This window comes from Salmo salar, chromosome 07, assembly GCF_965601325.2.
Source record: "Salmo salar chromosome 07, fSalSal1, whole genome shotgun sequence".
Taxonomy (NCBI): Eukaryota; Metazoa; Chordata; class Actinopteri; order Salmoniformes; family Salmonidae; genus Salmo; species Salmo salar.
In genome coordinates this window covers 15625088-15649986 of record NC_138297.1, presented here as the reverse complement: position 1 = coordinate 15649986, position 24899 = coordinate 15625088, and the positions used below count along the sequence as shown (strand labels likewise).

The 24899-nt window shown below is 43.0% G+C and overlaps 2 protein-coding genes and 1 long non-coding RNA gene across 3 annotated transcripts; all 3 read right to left on the bottom strand.

Annotated features, from left to right (window-relative positions):
* Positions 1-4624: 4624 nt before the first annotated feature.
* LOC106608596 (ubiquitin thioesterase OTUB1) lies at positions 4625-9684 on the bottom strand. The gene is made up of 7 exons (XM_014206627.3): positions 9448-9684; positions 8755-8822; positions 8268-8366; positions 6111-6229; positions 5888-5972; positions 5546-5740; positions 4625-5196 (listed from the first exon to the last, which is right to left on the bottom strand). Exons 1-7 carry the CDS (start codon positions 9602-9604, stop codon positions 4999-5001), a joined length of 921 nt encoding a protein of 306 aa, XP_014062102.1. The 5' UTR covers positions 9605-9684; the 3' UTR covers positions 4625-4998.
* A 1842-nt stretch (positions 9685-11526) lies between these two features.
* Positions 11527-12204, bottom strand: LOC145879998 (uncharacterized). The gene is made up of 2 exons (XR_014392873.1): positions 11999-12204; positions 11527-11752 (listed from the first exon to the last, which is right to left on the bottom strand). It is a non-coding gene; the product is annotated as an uncharacterized LOC145879998 (long non-coding RNA).
* Positions 12205-12356: 152 nt separating this feature from the next.
* On the bottom strand, positions 12357-24685 carry LOC106608595 (glycogen phosphorylase, muscle form). The gene is made up of 20 exons (XM_014206626.3): positions 24201-24685; positions 21966-22067; positions 21534-21612; positions 21285-21388; positions 20944-21075; positions 20744-20855; positions 20403-20485; positions 19984-20127; positions 19574-19666; positions 19275-19421; positions 17469-17632; positions 17214-17328; positions 16989-17090; positions 16728-16875; positions 16586-16644; positions 15629-15770; positions 15264-15471; positions 14785-14919; positions 14613-14679; positions 12357-13950 (listed from the first exon to the last, which is right to left on the bottom strand). Exons 1-20 carry the CDS (start codon positions 24441-24443, stop codon positions 13798-13800), a joined length of 2532 nt encoding a protein of 843 aa, XP_014062101.1. The 5' UTR covers positions 24444-24685; the 3' UTR covers positions 12357-13797.
* Positions 24686-24899: the final 214 nt, after the last annotated feature.

Sequence of the window (24899 nt, the reverse complement as noted above, 5' to 3'; positions counted from 1 at the left end):
ATTCCCTAGACTGTAGCAAGGTATCTATGGTGCACTTGTCTAGAATGAGGTCCAGGCTCTCAGAACCAAGTCCAGCTTAGAGGAAGGGTTCTGAGGTTGCATGGCTTTGGTTGCTCTGTGTTCCTCCATTAGGCGCACAGCAATAGGGGAGATGTCAGCACAGGTCATCTGCACTGGCCAGGGAGAGTCTTTGTGTATGCAGGGTCGTAGGCCAGAGGAACCACAGCCCATGTCGAGGACGCTTAGTAAGGCATCCGAGTTGGGAATGTGGCATGGGCAGGATGAAGTGCCGGATTGAGTCAAAATCAAAGAACCATTCAAAGGTCTAGCTTTTGTTTTCTGTAGAATCGGTCCCATGTTGCTTTTTCGTCCATGTTGTTGATAAGTTAGTAGGGACAGAAAGGTGAATGTCAGGGAGAAACCCAAAACATACTGGCGGTATTATATAATTCTCATAATGTCAGTTTATAAACCCTTAAAGCAGGGTTTCCCTACCACTACACAGCCGATTCAAATAACCAACTCATCATCGAGCTTTGATTATTTGAATCAGCTGTGTAGTGCTAGGGCAAAAAACAAAATGTGCATTGGGGGCAGGACCGGGTTTGGGAAACACTGCCTTAAAGGGGCAATCTAAGTTGCTTCATCCATTGTTGGACTTTTGAATTAATGAAATGTGCCCATTGATTCTTGAAGGATCATTTATAAATGCCTCATGAGCTTAGTTCAACTGTTGTACCCCATCAGAACCCAAAATATAAGCTTGTTTCACTCCAATGTTTGTAAAGTAAATGTAAACAAACACTATATAGCCTCAAAACATGGTTAAAACTATTGTCACGAATTCCCTGCAGGTAACTATTATCTCACAACCCTTTCAAGTTGCACACTTCTCTCCCTACCAGAGCAGGAAAGTCTAGGGAAGGGGTGTCAAACTCATTCGATGGTGGGCCAAGTGACTGCAGGTTTTTTGTTTTTCCTTTCAATTAAGACCTAGACAACCAGGTGAGGGGAGTTCCTTACTAATTAGTAACCTTAATTAATCAATCAAGTACAAAGGTGGTGCGAAAACCTGTAGACACTCAGCCCTCCTGTGGAATACATTTGGCACGTGGTCTAGGGGTAACATAAACCAGCCTCTCAAACACTCTCTGGCCTGTGTGACCTGGGCCCTGATTGGTTGCTAAGAGGCACATTGTTTGGGGGCAGGTCACCTGACAGCTCTTCTGACTGTGCAGCTCTTCTGACTGACTTTCTCAACAGAAATAGCTGAATAGATAGCAGGTAAGCTAGATAACAGTATTTAGCTAGTAGCCAGAGGTCAAATGGAATGTGTTAGTGTCTAGGTTGCATCAACTTATTTTACGAAACAGAAAGAAATGGAGACATACTTGTTAGACTGGGTTGGTGTCTCACGTGATGTTATGATTCATTTCCCTAACCTCCTTGGCTAGATTGTCAGTATGTTTAAAATCTCACTGCTCCTGTAGCTACATACTGTGTGCGCAGTGGTGGACGGCTGCGCATGCGTCAACCAATGAAAACAAGTATGCAGTACTGTGGAGGCACTTCTATATACGCTGTTTTCGATACACACACACACACATATATATATATATATATATATATATATATATATAGTTGAAGTCAGAAGTTTACATACACCTTAGCCAAATACATTTAAACTCAGTTCTTCACAATTCCTGACATTTAACCCTAGTAAAAATTCCCTGTCGTAGGTCAGTTAGGATCACCATTTTATTTTAAGAATGTGAAATGTCAGAGCACTAGTGGAGAGAATTATTTCTTTCAGCTTTTATTTCTTTCATCACATTCCCAGTGGGTCAGAAGTTTACATACACTCAATTAGTATTTGGTAGCATTGCCTTTAAATTGTTTAACTTGGGTCAAACATTTCAGGTAGCCTTCCACAAGGTTCCCACAAAAAGTTGGGTGAATTTTGGCCCATTCCTCCTGACAGAGCTGGTGTAACTGAGTCATGTTTGTAAGCCTCCTTGCTCACACACGCTTTTTCAGTTCTACCCACAAATTTTCTATGGGACTGATGTCAGGGCTTTGTGATGGCCACTCTAATACCTTGACTTTGCTGTCCTTAAGCCATTTTGCCACAACTTTGGAAGTATGCTTGGGGTCATTGTCCATTTGGAAGACCCATTTGCGACCAAGCTTTAACTTCCTGACTGATGTCTTGAGATGTTGCTTCAATATATCCACATCGTTTTCCTTCTTCATGACACCATCTATTTGGTGAAGTGCACCAGTCCCTCCTGCAGCAAAGCACCCCCACAACATGATGCTGCCACCCCGGTGCTTCACGTTTGGGATGGTGTTCTTCGGCTTGCAAGCCTCCCCCTTTTTCCACCAAACATAACGATGGTCATTATGGCCAAACAGTTCTATTTTTGTTTCATCAGACCAGAGGACATTTCTCCAAAAAGTATGATCTTTGTCCCCATGTGCAGTTGCAAACCGTAGTCTGGCTTTTTATGGCGGTTGTGGAGCAGTGGCTTCTTCCTTGCTGAGCGTCCTTTCCGGTTATGTCGATATAGGACTCATTTTACTGTGGATATAGATACTTTTGTACCTGTTTCCTCCAGCATCTTCACAAGGTCCTTTGCTGTTGTTCTGTGATTGATTTGCACTTTTCGCACCAAAGTACATTCATCTCTAGGAGACAGAACGCGTCTCCTTCCTGAGCGGTATGACGGCTGTGTTGTCCCATGGTGTTTATACTTACCTTCAGTCATTTGGAAATTGCTCCCAAGGATGAACCAGACTTGTGGAGGGTTTTTTTTTCTCCTGAGGTCATGGCTGATTTTTTTATTTATTTTTTCCATGATGTCAAGCAAAGAGGCACTGAGTTTGAAGGTAGGCTTTGAAATACATCCATAGGTACACCTCCAATTGACTGAAATTATGTCAATTAACCTATCAGAAGCTTCTAAAGCCATGACATCATTTTCTGGAATTTTCCAAGCTGTTTAAAGGCACAGTCAACTAATTGTATTGTACACTTCTGAGCCACTTGAATTGTGATAGTGAATTATAAGTGAAATAATCTGTCTGTAAACAATTGTTGAAAAACTGACTTGTGTCATGCACAAAGTAGATATCCTAACCGACTTGCCAAAACTATAGTTTGTTAAGAACAAATTTGCGGAGTGGTTGAAAAACTAGTTTTAATGACTCCAACCTAAGTGTATGTAAACTTCCAACTTCAAATGTACAGTACCAGTCAAAAGTTTGGACACACCTACTTATTGAAGGGTTTTTCTTTAGTGTTACTACATTGTAGAATAATAGTGAATACATAAAAACTATGAAACACATGGAATCATGTAGTAACCAAAAAGTGTTAAACAAATCAAGTTCCCACATATGCTAAGCACTTGTTGGCTGCTTTTCCTTCACTCTGCGGTCCAACTCATCCCAAACCATCTCAATTGGGTTGAAGTCGGGTGATTGTGGAGGCCAGGTCAGCTGATGCAGCATCATCACTCTCCTACTTGGTCAAATAGTCCTTACACAGCCTGGAGGTGTGTTATGGGTCATTGTCCTGTTGAAAAACAAATGATAGTCCCACTATGCGCGAACCAGATGGGATAGTGTATCACTGCAGAATGCTGTGGTACCAATGCTGGTTGAGTGTGCCTTTAATTCTAAATAAATCAGTGTCACCAGCACAGCACACCACACCATCAGACCTCTTCCTCCATGCTTCACGGTGGAAACCACACATGCAGAGATCCTCCGTTCACCTGCTCTGCATCTCTCAAAGACATGGCGGTTGGAACCAAAAATCTCACATTTTAACTCATCAGACCAAAGGACAGATTTCCACCAGTTTAATGTCCATTACTCGTGTTTCTTGGCCCAAGCCAATCTCTTTGTAATGGTGTCCTTTAGTGGTGGTTTCTTTGCAGCAATTCAACCATGAAGGCCTGATTCACTCAGTCTCCTTTGAACAGTTGATGTTGAAATGTTTGTTACTTGAACTCCGTGAAGCATTTATTTGGGCTGCAATTTCTGAGGCTGGTAACTCTAATGAACTTCTCTGCAGCAGAGGTAACTCTGGGTCTTCCTTTCCTAACCCGTACGACGCTGGGCCAATTGTGCGCCGCCCTCTGGGACTCCCAATCACTGCCGGATGTGATACAGCCTGGATTCGAACCAGGGACTGTAGCAACACCTCTTGCACTGGGATGCATTTCCTTAGACCGCTGCGCCACTCGGGAGGTAGCCTGAGGTGAGAGAATTCCAAGAATGTGCAAAGCTGTCATCAAGGCAAAGGGTGGCTACTTTGAACATCTAAAATAGAAAAATATATTGATTTGTCTAACACTTTTGGTTACTACATGATTCCATGTGTTATTTAATAGTTGATGTCTTCACTATTAAATTCTACAATGTAGAAAATGGTTAAAAAAATTAAATACAATTTGAGTAGGTGTGTCCAAACTTTTGAATGGTACTGTGTGTCACACACACACAGATAAGGACATTACACGGAAGTTATTCAAATACTACATTTCCGATTGCTGCTATGCCCGCTGAAATGTGACGATACCAGACGAGTGACAAATACATTAACATACAAGTCAAATAAGATGTAATCCCTTTAATAAAACTCATGAAACGCAGTGGACCAAAGCAAAATAATCAAACAAAAAAAGCAAGTTGATAACATTTACAACCAAAAAAGAAAAAAAAAAACTGTACAACTCTACACTCCTGCAGTCACTGCTATTTTTTTGAAAATCTTTTTTTATTCATTCACTTTTCTGTGATGAGGGGAAACTCTGGAGTGAAGGGGAGGGCGAAGAGGGCTGTATAATGTGATTGTTTTTTTCCCCTCAGATACAATAGTGTAACCTTCGTACACACGTATGCATCAACGTGGCAGTTGAAGTATTTCTCCACTGCCACTACAGCAGTGGAAAGGGGGGGGGGGGGGGAATCTCTCTAAACAGCAGATTGTTATTTGTACAAGATGTCATAGTGGCCGGGTCTATAGAGGAGGAAGACACGAGGCTCGCTGCCTTCAGGGAAGACGTGGTGGTTGACGGAGCCTCCCTCACCCCGGTCCATGTACTCCACTAGGATGGACACGTTCAGGGCCTGGGCCAAGGCAATGATGTGGATATGGTCACTTTCTTTAGACATGGGCTCCACCTCCTGGACAAGAGAAACACAGAGGACAATTGAAGTGTTTTGACTTGTTATTGCTGTTACGCAAGACAGAAAAAGTCATGAAGACATTGGAATGTGCATGCTTCGTACCCAAGAGTACCATGTAGAAACACTAGTTCTGACTCATTGCACACAACCAGACAAAATTCAAGCCATATGTAAACAAATCCTCAATCTAGCTTATTGTGTTTATTAAAACACTATCAAAACAAACATAAAAATTTGCACAAGAATAACAAGTGTTTCTTATTGGGCGAGTAGAAATAGTTTCACCCCGTTTCAGAGCGTTTTCATCCGCTTCATATCTACTGAACACAACCCAATAGGAACCCACCTGCTGGCAGAACTCCTTGACGGAGCGTCCACCCTCGATGAAGTGCTGGAAGAAGCCGTGCTCCCTCTGCAAGTAGCCTGAGGTGAGCAGCCGCAAGTACACCACGATGTAGTCCGACACGCTCTGGTCTCTGAAGGAGCCCAGCAGCTCACGGAGGCCCGGCTGCTTCTCACACAGCTCCAACAGGTCCATGAACTAGGGGAAGAATTAACAATAATATGGTCAGTTAGGTGATGATTTTACGTGACGTCACTAACAGCTGTTAACATGTTCAGTATATGTGTAATGTGTGTGTGCTGTCACTGTTGTTCAAATGTGTGTAATAATAAAACAGCAACTCACAGTATTGTGGAAGTCTTCGATGGTGAACTCTGTAAAACCCTGGTTGACCAGGTCCAGTTTGCTCTTTGCTGCCACTGCTTTGAACCTACAGAGACATACATTGCATCATCGGTATTCAGTAGCTATTAATGCAGCAACACTAACCAGATGACATCTATCGTATTACAGAGTCGGCTTTACTGAACATCGAGGATCTAGATGCACTATGGAAGTGCTACGTTACCTCTGCAGCTCTTTGCTGTCTTCTAGCAGTGATTCGAGATGTGAAAAGCCAAAAGCTCTGTAGAAACAGTTCCCATCTGGCCGCGTCTTGCGGATATACGAGTATTTTTTGTGTAAATCCTAAGGGGGAAAAAACAGGGACAGAGTATACACAGTAAATACAATCGTAATGTGACTATTTCAAACCTTCATTAGATGTGGTCATAAGGAACTCTTTAGCGTTAAACCAGTAATATAATAATAAATAACAAGCCATTTAATAGACACTGGTCATGTGTGCATGCATTTTACATATGGGTGGTCCAGGGAATCAAACCCACTATCCTGGCATTGCAAGCACCTTGCTCTACCAACTGAGCTACAGAGAACCAATGTTCCCTGCCAAGTAGAGTGCAAAATACATTTCATCCCATGGAGAGAAGCACGAGACTGAACTTCATGCAACTTTCTAGAGTTTTCCCCGTTAACAAACACTATCAACGTTTCCCAATTGTGATTGAATCAATGCAATATTAGCCACTTTCAATGCAACATTCTGAAACAAAACGAACTATGCAAGATATTTTGTTGTATGCAGAACACATCAGAGTATGGTTCTATTGCGCACGACTCAGCCCATACAGAGAACAGCGCGGCATAACCAATCAAAGCTGCAGTAGGCCTATATGCAAATAGACCATTGCCATATATGGATCTGTGCCATTTACTTTGAACTGGAGTGTTCACAGCATGAGCGGTCATGAGTAGATGGGCTTGTTTAGAGATCAAAGCAAAAGATGCATGTAGCCACATGTGCACATTTTGATCATATCCTTTGCTAGTTAGTGAGTTATAAGTCCAGTTATTGATAATTTGTAGTCAGCAATAGGGGAGTGATTTCTTCCAACAAGAGCACAAAATGTGTACATTTCTAGACATCTTTGAAAAGCCAGTCATGTAAAGAGCTTTTTTTGTCTTAAAGGGGCAGTGTTGTATTTTGAGACAAATTGAATAAGCTAAGTAGCCAATAGGCAGAGTGTAGCATAATTTGTCTGATTCTCTGTAATAATGGTATGGGAATAATGTATTTTTGTAAAGTGGTTTCTTGCATCAAACAACATTTCCAGTCACCTCCTTGTCTGAAGGACAGGTGGATAAACAGGTTCATGTCAAACCCGTCATGGTTTTTTTTCTTCAAAGGAGACTGAAAAACATCTCTCAAGGCCATCAGACTTAAATAGCCATCACTAGCACATTAGAGGCTGCTGCCCTATATACATTGACTTCATCTCTAGCCACTTTAATAATTGAACACTAGTTACTTTTATAATGTTTACATACTTTGCATTACTCATCTCATATGTATATAATGTATTCTATCCTACTGTATCTTCGTCTATGCCACTCCGACATTGCTCATCCAAATATTTATATCTTCTTAATTCCATTCCTTTACTTAGATTTGTATGTATTGTGAAGTTGTTAGATATTACTTGTTGATATTACTGCACTGTCGGAGCTAGAAACACAAGCATTTCGCTACACACGTGTCTTCCCTGTGGCTCAGTTGGTAGAGCATGGTGTTTGCAACGCCAGCATGGTGTGTGCAACGCCAGGGTTGTGGGTTCGATTCCCACGGGGGGCCAGTACAATTATTATTTTTTTAATTAAAAATAAATGCATGAAATGAAACGTATGCATTCACTACTGTAAGTCGCTCTGGATAAGAGCGTCTGCTAAATGACTAAAATGTAAATGTAGAATGCAATAACATCTGCTAAACACGTGTATGTGACCAAGAAAATTTGATTTGACTATAGGCATTGAACACCACACATTGGCTGCTACTGTAGGCTGAATGATGGAACAGCTATTTCCATGTTAAAATGTTATGAGATGCATTTTCTCCCTTGTTTTTTTATGATAGCCTACATTATGATCAAACAGCCACATTAGCCTACTTGGCCACTGTTATAACAGTAATTTAAAGCAGCTACAGACTCAGTGTTCACAGTAAAAGCACACTGGGAGTTGCACAGAATTTTCAATGTTCACGTTTGCACTCAGCAGACTGGAAATTTGCTCAGTGGCCAAAATTTTGAGGGAACATTGCAGAGGACCTGTATAAAGTCATGCAGATTCACATCCTGTAATATAAGAATCTTGTGGTTTTACTTACCTTGATCTTGAGCTGATAAATGGTGTCTTCCACGGCATACTCTCTCTGCAACACTGACAGTTCCTGTCTGTCTGACACTAAAGGGATGCTAGTTGCGATCTAGTATGGCAGACAGACAGAGACAGACAGACAGACAGAGACAGACAGACAGACAGGAGTTAAGGCACAGATGTTGTATACTCACAGATTTATAGAAACCAATATAAAACAACAGGGTCTGCATTTAGACAGGCAGCCCAAATCTAATATTCAGATCAGCTCTGAAAAAGGTCTGATGGGAAAAGATCTAATGTGATTGGTCAAATGCCCAATTAGTGGGAGAAAAAAATATCAGAATTGGGCTGCCTGTCTAAACAGCCTGGGTGATCCAAAACATGTGATGCAAAGGCATGCAGTTCAACCTTTTCCACATCAGACTTATGTCAGTCTAATTAAAAAACATTAGCCTGCACATTATCAATGTTTATTCAAGTGTAAAATCTCTCACCTCCTGCTGGATTCGATCCTGCTGAGCCATAATAGCCTCATCATAAGCGAGGCAGTTTACTCCTCCCGCTAGAGAAGAAAAAAACAACACCATAGAAGTTTGTAAACATTTTAAAAAGGCCAGTTCTGGTTATGTAATTTATACCACAACAACATGAGATTGATGACAGTAGGCATGTATTTTAAGCAAATTCTGTAATCACATATCAGTCTATTGATAAATATAAGTATTGAAGCTGGTTCACGTGGGGTGCAAGTGCAACAATGTGGTCGGCGTCTGGCCATATTTTTGGAACAACTAGAATTGATTAACTAACAAAGCTTGCGAACGTTAGTGCTAGCCAGCTAACTATCCAATTTCAGTTATGGCGTCAATAAACATTTGACAACCAATTGAAAGTCGGCAAAAATATACTGTGAGTGAGATCCTACATTATGTCGCATAAAAAAACTTAATGGTATTTACTCCATCCTCCCGAAAAATATAGCTATGTCAAAAATGCGTTTCTTTGTGTGTGTGACTTGAATGCTATGGCCTCCCCCATTCCCTTCTCATATTCATGCAAGCAGCTTGTCCCTCAACTGCCATCACTAGATAACCTAACAACCACATTACACCTCCATAAAAAATAATGCATTAATAGCCGAAGCCGGTTATATTAGACATCTTTCGTTTTGATGTTGTTTCACTCACCCTCCATCTCTCCCTGTGTTGTTTCCTGCTGCTGTTCCTCCGCCATTTTAGCTGTAGAATTCTGTTTCCTTCGTCTCTCTGACCTCATTCTAAACTTCCGGGTTACACTAGTAGTCCAGGGGTGCAATCTATATCTATATGTAAATCCTGTAATCATTATTCCAAACAGACGGAAAACTACAGTTTCTATTGGACAAATTCAGGTAGGTCCAGCCCCGTTTCGTTCTGTTTGGTTCCCGGGGGATACACCCCCTGTGCCAGCAACTAGTTATTTTCTGGCAAATGCATATGAATACAGATATAACACATATTTAGAACAGGTCATTAGTTTCCTGGCTCAAATAACTATCTGTTATATACTTGCAGCTAATGTGTGCAGATTTAAAACTTTTCAAATTTATATATTTTTAATATGAGTTTTTTTGTCATTTAGCAGACCATCAATTTACAGGACAAATTAGGGTTAAGTGTCTTGCTCAAGGGAACGTGGACAGATTTTTCACTTAGTTGGCTCGGGGATTCGGACCAGCGACTTTTCGGTTACTGGCCCAACGCCCTTAACCACAAGGCTACCCTAGTTTTTTTTGTAGGTCCTCATTCTCAAACACTTGGGTCAGCTCATGTGCAAATGGGTTATACAGTGCATTCGGAAAGTATTCAGACTCCTTGTCTTTTTCCACATTTTGTTACGTTACAGTCTTATTCTAAAATGGATTCAGCCTCCAAGTTTGGAACCACCAAGACTCTTCCTAGTGCTGGCCACCCAGCCAAACTGAGCAATTGGGAGAGAAGGGCATTGGTCAGGGAGGTGACCAAGAACCCCATGGTCACTCTGACAGAGTTCCAGAATACCTTTGTGGAGATGGGAGAACCTTCCAGAGGACAACCATCTCTGCAGCACTCCACCAATCAGGCCTTTATGGTAGAGTGGCCAGACGAAAGCCACTCCTCAGTAAAAAGCACATGACAGCCCACTTGGAGTTTGCCAAAAGGCACCTAAAGGACTCTCAGACCATGAGAAACAAGATTCTCTAGTCTGATGAAAGCAAGATTGAACTCTTTGGCCTGAATGCCAAGTGTCACATCTGGAGAAAACCTGGCACCATCCCTACAGTGAAGCATGGTGGTGGCAGCATCATGCTGTGGGTATGTTTTTTTAGAGGCAGGGACTAGGAGACTAGTCAGGATTGAGGTAAAGATGAACAGAGCAAAGTACATAGATATCCTTGATGAAAACCTGCTCCAGAGCGCTCAGGACCGGAGCGAAGGTTCACCTTCCAACAGGACAACGACCCTAAGCACACAGCTAAGATAATGCAGGAGTGGCTTCGGGACAAGTCTCTGGCGCTCCCCATCCAACCTGACAGAGCTTGAGGAGCTGCAGAGAAGAATGAGAGAAACTCTCCAAATACAGGTGTGCAAAGCTTGTAGCGCCATACCCAAGAAGACTCAAGGCTGTAATCGCTGCCAAATGTGCTGCAAAAAGTACTGAGTAAAGGGTCTGAATACCTTTGTAAATTAGTTTACACCTGTGTTTGCTTTGTCATTATGGGGTAGTTTGTGTAGATTGATGGGGGGGGGGGGGGGGGGGGACAATTGAATATTTTTTTGAATAATGCTGTAACATAACAAAATGTGGAAAAAGTCAAGGGGTCTGAATACTTAACAAATTCACTGTATAGACACACACGGAGATGACAGCGGCATGATTTTGAAGCCACCTCACATCCATACCATTGTAAAAATGTTGTAAGCTATGAGTCACTACATTTAATTAAGATACAAGTAATTTATTCAAGTATAACTACTAGAAAATTCTGTTCCAGTCCCTACTACACCCCATGTTGTCCTTGAAATGTATAATTTAATTGAAATACTGTGGAATTTCATTCATGCCTATGGAGTACTGCATCAGAGTGCAATTATGGCCGATTGTTGGCTTCAGCAAGCGAGGACTTCAATACATAGTAAGTTATATACGTGTTCCCCACACACACACACCTCGGTTTGATATAGATAAATGGTCAAATCGTTTCACCGTGTATAATGTACACTAAGCCAAAAATGTTGAAACAATGATCAGACACTAGAATTTTTTTTTATTGTGACAAAATATCAAAAAGGTAATTTCGTGACTTCAGTTCAAGCATCATAGGCCAGAAATTGGAATGCAGCAGGTGACTTGAGCCAAGAACCGTGGTAGAGAAACAGTTCAGCGCTTCTGGTAGTTCTGAACATTGGCGAGGATCCAACCAGATGGTCCAAGTATGGCCACCGCAAAAATACTCATGACAAAAGCACTTTCCTGTGAACAGAGGCATGCAAGACTGTCATAATCATACACGTCACCCAAGAACACAGGTTGGCAAGTCATATTATTGCCAATAATAAAAGCATGCTTTATTTTAAAATAGTCAACATAATTTGGATAAGTATATTTTGAAATCAGCTAGCCAACTACTGTCTGAACTAGATGGCTAGCTTCAACGATTTCCAATTCACAGAACATGAAAATAACAAAACGGTTTCTAAATATATTTGGCCTACTCACTGCAGCGCCGATGTTGTCTTTGGGTGGTTTACTGGATAAGTTTGCTCGCTGGTTGATTGCACGTGTCCTCGAAGCCACAGTTGACCGTACTTTCAGCATTCCGCTCAGAAGGCCAGACATGATTCAACAGGATCCGTTTATAAGTCTAGCTTGTTTGTGAGTTTGTTGCGTGTATTTTGCGTTGGCATTGTTTGAGACTTTATAGTTCTGACCTGCGGAAGCTACGTCATACGATCTTTAAAACTTTTCGCGTGGAAATTTGCTCAGTTTTGATTGGTAGACACAAAACCATCTAGACATACAAGTGATGAGTGAATGTAGCCATTTTGGAAAGTAACAAAATATCACACAAGTGATGTAACTTTGTCTCCTTTATTGACTGTTGTTTCACATTGACAAAAGAATCCAGAGTTTGAAGCTTTAAGTGCTTTTCAGAGTCTCTCTAATGGAAGAAAACTACTGGACGTTGTGCAATCTTTATCAACCCTACACACTCAATTACTAGTGATTCAGTAGTGTTAACATTAAGTCCAAGACTTCCAAACAGTGACAAATACTATTGTACCAGAAATGCTTATTTATCTGAACATCAAAAAAGACTTGCAGATAACAGTGAGAAGTCAATGTGGGGTCACTTTAGGCTGAACGACAGACACAGCTTAGTTAAGGCAGCATTATAGTCACTCAGAGAGGTATTAGGCAGAGAAGGTGGAGGAGAGAAGGCTTAGTTTGTTGCACTATATGAAGGATCATTTTCCAACACTGGAACAACGTTTTGAGGATATACTGATGGGATCATTCTAAACAAAACAAAGCTTATAGCAGAAAGTATTTTAGCAATAAGGATTGTGTGTGGGCTACCCAAAACACAAGGATTAATAACACGCACAAATGACTACATTCGACATACAGACATACATTGAGCAAACAGTTTTATAACATCAAGGAGCACGCATGTTAACCTAGTCCCTTCAACTTGAGTGGTTATTTGGTGCAGATATGAATATAGAGGTGGTCCTTGGCAGGCCGAATTAGTAGTGTAGAATCACAGTGTCTATGTGAGAAGAACATGCTTATTTTGAATACTTTATTTTGATAAGTCTCTATGCCCCATCATGTCTCATTCTTGGAAGACATGGTTTTGGTACCATTAGACAGTGGTGAGGTTTCCAGCTACTTGTTGACCCCACTGACTGTTAAAGGGTGTATTCTCTGACCATGTTAGCTTAAATGATGGTGAACAGTGTTATTGATGTTATTAATGTTGCACAAGCCAGTTGACTATGCATTGCTGGTGCATGTGAGAAGGTGAATGCTGATTTGAATTAGCCCATTGAGAAGGTGAATGCTGATTTTGAATTAGCCCATTGAGAAGGTGAATGCTGATTTTGAATTAGCCCATTGAGAAGGTGAATGCTGATTTGAATTAGCCCATTGAGAAGGTGAATACTGATTTGAATTAGCCCATTGAGAAGGTAAATGCTGATTTTGAATTAGCCCATTGAGAAGGTGAATGCTGATTTTGTATTAGCCCATTGAGAAAATGCCGAATGTCGAGGTTGAAAGTGGTATCAGGTTATTGGCCATCATGTAGCCGGACAGGGGTTGCTACATGTATAGTCAATCATCAACTAATACTGACCACAATGAAATGACACAATGTAAATGTACTAGTTACAGGGAGCTTTCAGGTTTCTAAACTATTTCTCAAGTTAAAATGGTTTTCTTGTGGAATAGCCAGAGGTAAAACCAGAAGCTGGGGCTGTGGAAAAACCAGACGATGGTTTTAGGGCTGGGGTTTATTGGCGAGGATCGTCTGGGGCAGGGATCCTTTCCAGGCTGGGCTCCATGCCCCAGATCTCCCGGGCGTACTGGGAGATAGTGCGGTCGCTAGAAAATTTACCACAACCAGCGATGTTGTGGATCACCATCTTGGTCCATTCTTTAGGGTTCTGTTGGGATGGATGGGAAGAGAGATGAAATTAAAACCCTTGCAGAAGGAAGGAATACTGTTATCTGTAAAAATTCTCATAACTGACAGGGGAATAGTCAAGTCACAATTTATTTATAGAGCATTTAACAAGTCTCGATACACTTTACAAAAAATAAAGAAAACAGGGCCTCCCGAGTGGTGCAGCGGTCTAAGGCACTGTATCGCTATGCTAGAGGCGTCACTACAGACCCAAGTTCAATCCCGGGCTGTATCACAGCTGGCCGTGATTGGGAGTCCCATAGGGCGGCGCACAACTGGCCCAGCGTTGTCCGAGTTAAGGGAGGGTTTGGCCGGTGAGGCTTTACTTGGCTCATCGCGCTCTAGCGACTCCTTGTGGCGGGCCGGGCACATGTAGGCTGACCCCGGTCGTCAGTTGAACAGCGTTTCCTCCGACACATTGGTGCGGCTGGCTTCCGGGTTAAGCGGGCGGGTGTTAAGAAGCACAGTTTGGCGGGTCGTGTTTCTGAGGACGCATAACTCGACTTTCGTCTCTCCTGAGACAGTTGGGGAATTGCAGCGATGAGACAAGATCGAAATTGGGGGTAAAATACAAACAAAAGAAGAAAAAAAAGAAAGAAAACAATAGATATTAAAAAGATTTTCAGTCTATGAAACACTCACCTTGTAGAGAGCACTGACTTTCTCTTGGCATTTGATGTAAGCTTCGTAGTCAGCGAACACCTTGAATCTGCAACACAAACATCATGCTCGGTTAGACATTGTGTGGCTGCGTGTATGACGGTAGAGTACAGTGTCCGCATTTGGGTGTTGGTGACTCAGCGTTTTCCCCAACCTGTCATGGTGCAGCAGCATGTTGACAATGTCCTTGAAGAGGTCGTGCTGGTCGGGGCTAAAGAATCCACCAGCGATCTGGTCCATGGCCTGCTTCAGCTCAGGAATGCGGTTGTAGTAGTCCATGGCATCATATCTGGGAAGATGGATACATTCATAAAGAAGAGGATATATTTATAAAGAAGAGGATACACTTATAAAGAAGATTTTTTAAAATCCATTATGGGATGCATGCCAGTTATCATCCTTCCAAGTCATCCAAAAAGCTGTCTCTTTCGCTTCTATCCTTTACCATGCAAATCGTCTTGGCTTCTCCACCAACGTTTACCCAGTAAGCATCCTTCCATGTCATCCGAAATGTTCTCTCCTTAGCTATCATCCAATGCCAATCCTCATGTCTTCTTCTCCACCATCTCTGATCAGAACCCTTCGTCCGTCCATCCATTCACCCCCCCCCCCCCCACACACACACTGTCTTACCCACTCTTGTCCATGGCGTCCACGTCGTCCACCCTCATGCCGAAGATGAAGAGGTTCTCTTCTCCGGCCTCCTCGGCCATCTCTACATTGGCTCCGTCCATGGTGCCGATGGTGAGCGCTCCGTTCAGCATGAACTTCATGTTGCCAGTGCCAGACGCCTCAGTGCCAGCTGTGGAGATCTGCTCAGACAGGTCGGACGCAGGGATGACTGGCGAGAGAGAGACAGAGAGAGAGAGGGAGAAGGAGAGAAACCGAAACAGAGAGATGAGAGAAAATGTACGTGGAAGAAGTGGGAAGCCCCTTAGCTACACTCCAATGGGAACCTAAACAAAACCAAGAAAGCAGCAAGTATGTGAATGATTTACTTTTTTCGGCCAGAGTGACCTTGTAGTTCTCCAGGAAGATGACTTTGAGGCGGTCTCCCACCACAGTGTCGTGGTTGACAATCTCTCCGATGGCAGTGATCAGCCTAATGATCAGCTTCGCCGTGTGGTACCCAGGGGCAGCCTGGGAAATAATTGAGAATATGGAATCACATGGATGCAAAAATCTTATACAGAGGGCACAGATCTGTTTGTGCTGTCTTGCCAACTTTGGTCGTTGTCTCCATAGCAGTTGGTAAAACAGCTCAAACTGATGTGGGACAGGCTAATATCTTGGAAATATTCGCTCAATCATATTTCTCTATCATATTTCTTTATTTGTGAATTCAAATAGACTTTATTACAAAGTAACAAGCCGAGCTGGCCCATGGACCAACTGACTTTCCAGCCTCGGCACATACCTTTTATACAGTTTTCCTCCTTACGTCACACATATAGTAACTCCTCTTTTTGTTAATGATTCATCCCCTTTGGCATTTAGCCACCAATATCTTTTTGCCTTGCACTCATTTTAGCTTGGTTTCCATTTTCTTATTGGCACAGACATTAGGCCATAGATTCCATTGGTGGTGTAACCATAGCAATGATACAAAAATAAACATTAGGGCATAGAGTCCATTGGTGGCGTAACTATAGCAATGATACAAAAATAAACAGCCACGCACACTCCTAATGCAGGTGCATGTCTAATGGTGCTGGAGTAATACAAACCCATGCTCATAATGCACGTCTAATGAACCTCACGGGACTAGGTAATGGCTTCCCTTAGCCTAATGACCTAAACACATATATAAAGTGCATTGATTCTGCTTACTTCTCTAAGATGTATAATGTGCACACATGTACTGGAAAATTCCCAATACTAACAAAATATATCTAATGAGTTTTGCAGTACAACCTGTATCCTAATGACTTGATCAAACTTCTATTGTGGCTCACCTTTCCTCCAATCATGATAGTCCTGGGGGTCCAATTCTTGTTGGGCTCCTTCTTGATGCCTGATTGAAAAAGACGACAGGTTAACTTGGTTGACAGGATAATGTTTCTCACTAAAGCTGTAAAAGCACAGAGGACCACTCACGGTTGTAGAGAGTGATGATGTGCAGGCAGTTGAGCAGCTGCCTCTTGTACTCGTGGATCCTCTTGACTTGAACGTCGAACATGGAGTTGGGGTTGATCTTCACCTTGTAGTGCTCCTCAAGATAGGCAGAAAACTTAAGCTTGTTCTCCTACAGACAGACACAGTAAAGTGTTAGGAGTTGTAGTACGGACCTTGGCTCAGACTGAGATGGTGACTCGAATTACAATGACAACATATTTCAAGAGATCGTTATGTTCTGACCTGTTTGACCTTGGCGATGTCATGAATCAAAGAGTCGTCATCCACAAACGTCAGCAACTTCTTCAGTTGGTCCAGATCGCGGATGTAATCCTCACCGATCCTCTGAACATTCAAACATACAGAAATAACCATTTTTAGGATCATCATTTCTCAGACACTACTGCGACACTAGCACCAACTGTCACTCCACGTTGGTTATGATTTCAGCTACACTCCACCACACACCTCTGCAATGACTTCAGCCAGCCCCGGGTTGCACATGACCAGCCAGCGTCGGGGCGTGATCCCGTTGGTCTTGTTCTGGAACTTGTGGGGGTCCACCTCGTAGAAGTCCTTGAACCTAGTGGGCTCAATGAACGATTGATAGATCAAATACCATTTAACATATGGGGCCAGTGGGAAAACAGGTTACAATATTGGCTAGAGATAGCATCATAAGTAGCTAGAGATGAAACAAACTAAAACAACGTTTCTTCGTACAGAGTTGCTTTGAGAATGTCTGAGTGGATGCGGGCCACTCCGTTGACGGCGTGGGAGCCCACGATGCACAGGTGGGCCATGTTGATCTTCTTCTGGTCGCCCTCCTCCACTAGGGACATGCGGCGCAGACGATCATGGTCCCCGGGGTAGAGCTTAGCGATGCGCTGAGGGAAGGAGGAGAAAGAGGATTGGAAACAATTACCTTCACACCCATTTGATTGTATCACATTAAAGAAGCAAATATTGAGGGATATGTTGTTGCTTTTTACAGTAGCTAACTCCTAATCCTCTCAGGCACGTGAATATATGTTTACAGTATATTCTCTTATATACAGTGCATTCGGAAAGTATTCATACCCCTTCACTTTTTCCACATTTTGTTACGTTACAGCCTTATTCTAAAATCGATTAAATAGTTTTTTCCCCCCATATCAATCTACACACAATACCCCATAATGACAAAGTAAAAAAACATTTTTAAATAAAGTTTTGCAAATGTATAAAGCTCAGGTGCATCCTGTTTCCATTGATCATCCTTGAGATGTTTCTATAAATTGATTGGAGTCCACCTGTGGTAAATTCAATTGATTGGACATGATTTGGAGTGGCACACACCTGTCTTTATAAGGTTCCACAGTTGACAGTGCATGTCAGAGCAAAAATGAAGCCATGAAGTTGAAGGAATTGTCTGTAGAGCTCCGAGACAGGATTGTGTCGAGGCAGAGATCTGGTGAAGTGTACCAAAACATTTCTACAGCATTGAAGGTCCCCAACAACACAGTGGCCTCCATCATTCTTAAATGGAAGAAGTTTGGAACCACCAAGACTTCCTAGAGCTTGCCGCCCAGCCAAACTGAGCAATCAGAGGAGAAGGGCCTTGTTCAGGGAGGTGACCAAGAACCCGATGGTCACTCTGACAGAGCTCCAGAGATCCTCTGTGGAGATGGGAGAACCTTCCAGAAGGACAACCATCTCTGCAGCACTCCACCAAACAGGCCTTTATGGTAGAGGGGCCAGACGAAGGAGACTAGTCAGGATCAAGGGAAAGATGAACTGAGAATAAGTACAGAGAGCTCCTTGATGAAAACCTGCTCCAGTGTGCTCAGGACCTCAGACTGGGGCGAAGGTTCACCTTCCAACAGGACAACGATCCTAAGCACACAGCCAAGACAATGCAAAAATGGCTTCGGGACAAGTCTCTGAATGTCTTTGAGTGGCCCAGCCAGAGCCCGGACTTGAACGCGATTGAACATCTCTGGAGAGACCTGAAAATAGCCGTGCAGTGACGCTCCCCATTCAACCTGACAGAGCTTGAGAGGATCTGCAGAGAAGAATGGGAGAAACTCCCCAAATACAGGTGTGCCAAGCTTGTAGCTTCATACCCAAGAAGACTCGAGGCTGTAATCGCTGCCAAAGGTGCATCAACAAAGTACTGAGTAAAGGGTCTGAACACTTATATAAATGTGACATTTCCATTTTTATTTTTAATACATTTGCCAACACTTCTAAAAACCTGTTTTTGCTTTGTCATTATGGAGTATTGTGTGTAGATTTGATGAGGGGAAAAAACGATTTAATCCATTTAGAATAAGGATGTAACAACAAAATGTGGAAAAAGTGAAGGGGTCTGAATACTTTCCGAATGCTCTGTATACGTACACTCGTACGGCTGTAATACTGTATGTTACAGGAGTGCCCTGTATACGTACACTCGTACGGCTGTAATACTGTATGTTACAGGAGTGCCCTGTATACGTACACTCGTACGGCTGTAATACTGTATGTTACAGGAGTGTTTGGCTCTACCTCCAGGTGACGTCGGTTGATCTCGTAGATGATCTCCAGGTGTCTGGGCAGAAGGTTCTGGAGCAGGTCGGTGGGCCAGCGCTCCAGAGCCTCAGGCAGGACGGTGTGGTTGGTGTAAGCACAGGTACGTGTACAGATGTCCCAGGCCTGAGAGATGGGGGGAAATACAATGATACATGTAGAAGGAAATTGTCTTGGTTAATGTTTGGTGAATCCATTTAGGAGCATTCCCCCATTTGTGGTAAGTATTCTTTACACTTGTATGTATCATTGCTTTAGCAGGGGGACCAGCACTATACCTTCTCCCATGTCTGGTGCTCCGTGTCCAACAAGATCCTCATCAGCTCAGGGATAGCCATGGCAGGGTGGGTGTCGTTCAGCTGGATGGCCACCTACAATACAGGCAGGGGAGAGGACATCAGACAATACAGTTGGAAGACACAGTTAGGGGAGGAAACTGTTGCATGTGAACACATAGTCTCACATTCAAATGTATTTATCAGCCGATGTCACAAAGTGCTTATACAGACACCCAGGCTAAAACCCCAAACAGGAAGCAATGCAGAAGTAGAAGCACATTGTGTCTTTGACATATACCGGAGTGTGCTCAGTGAACAAAGCCATTTGGAGACTATATGGTACTTTGATAGATATAATTCAGTTAGAACATACACTTAGCGTCCTAGACTATCTATCGTATCCATCTTACCTTGTCAGGCAGGGTGGACAGGTCAACGCGCACAACCTCAGTGGAGCCGAACTTGGAGGACTTGAAGCGACGGACGATGTCCTGCAGAGTGGCCGCCACCACAAAGTACTCCTGCTTCAGACGAAGCTCCTTCCCCTCGAAGAACTGGGGTCAGAAACAGGACCACAGTCCATCACACTTGATTATTATTATTATGATGTTCTCAGAGAAGTGCTTTGATGACTCAGCTTAAATGCATTCTTCCAGGAACCTGTGTCTATATTGTGCAGGAGACATAATACTTTAAATGGATAAAATGGTTTGACAGCATTAGGAAAACTCATTGATTCGTTACAATGAATCGTCATTGTTGATAAGAATTTGTTCTTAGAACTCGTCTGGCTAAATAAAGGTTCAAATCAACACTGGGTTCTACTCACGTTGTCATTGGGGTACAGAACACGGGAGATGTTCTCAGCCAAGTTTCTGTCCAGCACAGCTTGAATATAGCCACCCACATTGACTGCAGAACAAACAAAAACGCTGTGGTCACATCTAACATTTCAAATGTCTTGCCTAGTACCGTTTTCCAGCTCCCATCAGGACAATCAACATCATGATCGTTGAATTAGATTACGGATAATAAAACCGATGGTTGAATTTGATTACTGATAATAATATTACAAAAGTTGTAAACATTTTCATTAATACATAATTTAATCAGTAGGTTTAAACAATAGAGCAGACACAGACAAGCCCAAACAGTCCAAAAGTAACTCACAGTCTTTCAGGTTGAAATCACAGGGAGCCTTGGCAGACCACAGTCTCATGGTGTTCACAACATTGTTCCTGTAGCCAGGAACTGGGGTGTCATAAGGAAGGGCCAACACTACCTGTTAATGTAGAAGGGCCATGTAATGTTTAGTTACGTCCACAATGATTATTATTTCTATGTTGTATCGTCTTTATGTAGTCTCTCACCTGTGTGTCGACCCATTTCACACCCTCGGGGGTGTGCTCCACTCTGCCGTAGAAGTGGACGGGTCGCATGTACTCAGGGCGGGCCTTCTCCCAGGGGTTGCCGTAGCGCAGCCAATCGTCAGCCTCCTCTACCTGTCGATTATCATGATTATACAGCATCATGAGTTTACTATGACTAGTTTACAAATATGTGCAAATGTGAGAAATGATTCATAAAATAATTTGACCATCTAAAGCACATGACTCCAACAAGCACCGAAAATGACTATTTACACTGACTAACATGTAATCAAACACACAGACATGTACATACATATAGTCAACTTTGCCAGTTAAACTACCTGCCAGCCATTCACAATTTTCTGGTTGAAGATGCCGAACTCATAGCGGATGCCGTAGCCGTAAGCTGCCAGTCCCAGAGACGCCATGGAATCTAGGAAGCAGGCTGAGAGCACAGGGGGAGGGAGGGGTGAGAGAGATGGGGTGAGGCAGGGTTGTCCTGACCACTGAGCATCACTGTCGTTGGCAACACTATTTTTAGGGGGGAAGCAGCGAGGTGACCAATAGAGAGCCAAGGAGGAGGAACTCACCGGCGAGCCGTCCAAGGCCACCATTTCCCAGGCCGGCATCTTCCTCAATGTCCTGCAGCTCCTCCATGTCCAGGCCCAACTGATGAAGATGAAGATAAATTGTTAAGATTCATAGTACTTCATTAGTCTATCATACATTATAAAATGGAGGATGGAGCTACATTCATGTATTAGGAAAAGTTTTTTCTTCTGAATACATGGAAATGGGGCAGTGTTCAATCTCAGAGCAGGACAATGTACCTGCTCTGAGAAAGTATCCTTGAATCTTGAATGAAGTGTGAGAAAAAGCACTTATTTTCAGTTGCATAAATGTTCAATGTGCCAGTTCCATACCCTCTGCAGTGTATGTCAGACACAATGTTCTAGGTTGAGGTAACTATGACGGTCCACTGTCAGGGTCCAGGAGTGGCCTAAGGCCTATCCATCTCTCACCTGATAGGTAGCCTCGTCACATGCGTTCTCCAGAGCCAGGTTCACCATTGTATTCTGCAGGGTGCGCCCCATGTAGAACTCAAGGGACAGGTAATACACACGCTAGAGAGGAACAGCAGGGGAAGGTTCATCAAGCAGAGTTAATGCAGTACAGTGTCAATATTCAACACCTTCAGCCACCCAACAGTAGTGTGCCCACATGTGGTTGCCCTGCGAAAATGCCACGTCGTCTATGACCCTCTTATTGGAATGGAGAGGCAGCGGCTGTGGCCAGGGGGAGAGAGCAGGTGCTGCCAACAACAGGAGTGCTATTCTTGGCGACCAGTCAAGCAACAGCTCTTTGTGAGTGTGTTTGGATTCACTTGAAACTCCCTGCCAGTGGAGTCTGGGTTTACTTTCTTTAAGGCACGCTCGGTACACCCCAAGGCCTCATAATAACCTATATAAAGAGTGCTGAAAACAGTGCCAGCGTTATGTTATTGGCCTGAAAGCCTAACGGATTAATCAACACTGTACTTACTGTATGTCCGTTTAATATTTCTCTGCAGCCTGTCTCCACCCATTACAACATTATACAGAGGAAATGTACATTGTACATCATATAATCGTTCACGTTCCAATTCATGTATGGGGTATGTTACTCACACTGAAGCTATGAAATGAAATGACTCTTCTGCTTGATTATTTCTAAGGTCACTACAGTACTATAACAGCATTGAGCAGGGTGGCGTGATCCTAAATGAAGAGTTGGGAGGGGTTGACACCTGAACCTTTGATTGACCTTTGACATTTCAAATGTTGTTCTTCGACAATCGGGGGAATGCAAATGAGGGCATGGAAAACAGAGCGCACCAGTGTCGCATTAAGTGTGAGTAAGATAAAGTGACAAAGGCATCCAGTCCCTGGATATAAATATAGCAGCATTGGTGACCAGTTCCGAAATGTTCCAGCGACTAGGGAGATTGGTGCAGGTGGGGTTGCATAAACACACAAAACAACAGGACGGATATTATTACTGTGGGTTGTACATTTGATGACTTTAGGGAGCATGGACTGTTCTTCTGCTTATGAAGCCTACATAGCCATATTTATATGTGGAATGTACAAATACCAAAAATGTAGTTGAACCTGAGCTCGATGACTAGGTGTTATCAACTAAGGACTAGTGGACACAAATTATAATATATTTCTTAGGAGGCATTGGGCAAATATGTTCTCAGGGACTTTGGCTTTCTAAAGGTTGACCTCCGGACACTAATAAAATGAACGTCATTCAAGGCCTGTGGCTCAGGGCCAGGAGTTAGGAGGCTAATGACACTGCAGACCTTTTCATTTACATTTCTGTTATAAGTTAGCATATCATACAATCATCATGATATGTCTGCTCTTCTGCACACAAAAATAGCTGTTATTTTGTTCCCATGCCAACCATAATAATGAATGTGGCTATACTGGCACGATGCTGACTGTGTGATGCACAATGTTCTATCAGCTTTATTGGATCAGGCAGAGAGAGCCTCTGGTGCTTTCTGGTTCAATTCATTGATAAATCATTGTTTCTGTGCCACTGATATGTATGAGATAGAGAATAGGAATAATTCTAACAGCTAAAATCCGTCTCCAAAAGAATTTAACACATATAATGTGTCTTGACAGTATTTAGGCTACTATGTAAACATATTGGTTTGGGTTACAGCAACTTCTAGGCTATCCTATTACGCAATACGTGTTTAGCAACCAGTTGACTGAGTCCCATTAAACAGTGCGCTGATTTAGTGTCATTCTACAAGTGTCAAGCACTAGCTTGAAAATATTGACACTTCCATTTCAGCTATCAATGCATCGTCAGATGCATTCTATGTTAAAATAGAGAGAGACAAACGTTTACTGAATCGTGTTCTCATCCAGAGATGCACAACATGGTTATGTAACTTGTATGGGGCTTTGGGGCGCTCAATACAGAATTCGGCATTCCCATGTTCACCGCCTAATTACATTGAAGATTAAATAGGTAGGCTACTTAAAGACATGTTATAAACATAACATTTCTGTAACTGTAGCGTCTGAAGCGCATCCCTAGTCTAGACTTCAGCATCAGTGCACATACTGCGCAGTAATATTTCCCTGGGAAGCCATCCCTCCCAGTTTCCGGAGTCTGACAGAGGCGTACGTGCCGAGCAACGTGCGACCGGACTGGATCACTCTGACACTGCGGCAACAATGTTGCTTGCTTACTTTGGGGTCTTTCTCATAGTAGTGCTGCTGCGTCCTGATCCATCTGCCCACCAGGTGGTCGCGGACAGTATTGGCCAAGGCGAAGTAGTAGTCCCTTTTGGTCGCCACATTTCGGTCCTTTACCAGCGTAAAGTGGAGATGGCGATTAAAATTGGTCTTAAGGTCTGAAACATTTTCCACTCCTGCAAGCCCCCGCACCGATATCTGCTTCCTCTTATCCTGGTCTGTCAGTGGCTTGGGCATCTTGGTAAATGCGTATTTTCTATTGTGCGACTGTAGATCCAAAAGGCAAATATCAACCGAGGATGATGAGAGATGGCTTCGCGTGTCACACTGTGTGTCCTTCCTCCCTCTGTCTCTTCAAAGTATGGACACCAGAGTTGGTATGCCAGTCCTGCACTGTTATATATAAACGCACATACAAAATGTCGAGCATATAGGGCGGGTCTTACAGAACCTCCAGCCCAATTGACAGTTGATCCTCTTCGTGACAATAATGGTTAGTGCTATACGGTATTCTTAGGACGTCCGTAACCTAACCTCTACCCTTATCCTAACCTTAACCCTTACCTTAACCATTTGCCATTTCAATTCCAATGGCCTTTGATCCCGGGCGTCCCAAGGATTCCAGATAGCACAGACCATGACAATATGCAGGGTTATTCACTATTAACGAGACCCCCCCCCCCCCCCCCCCCC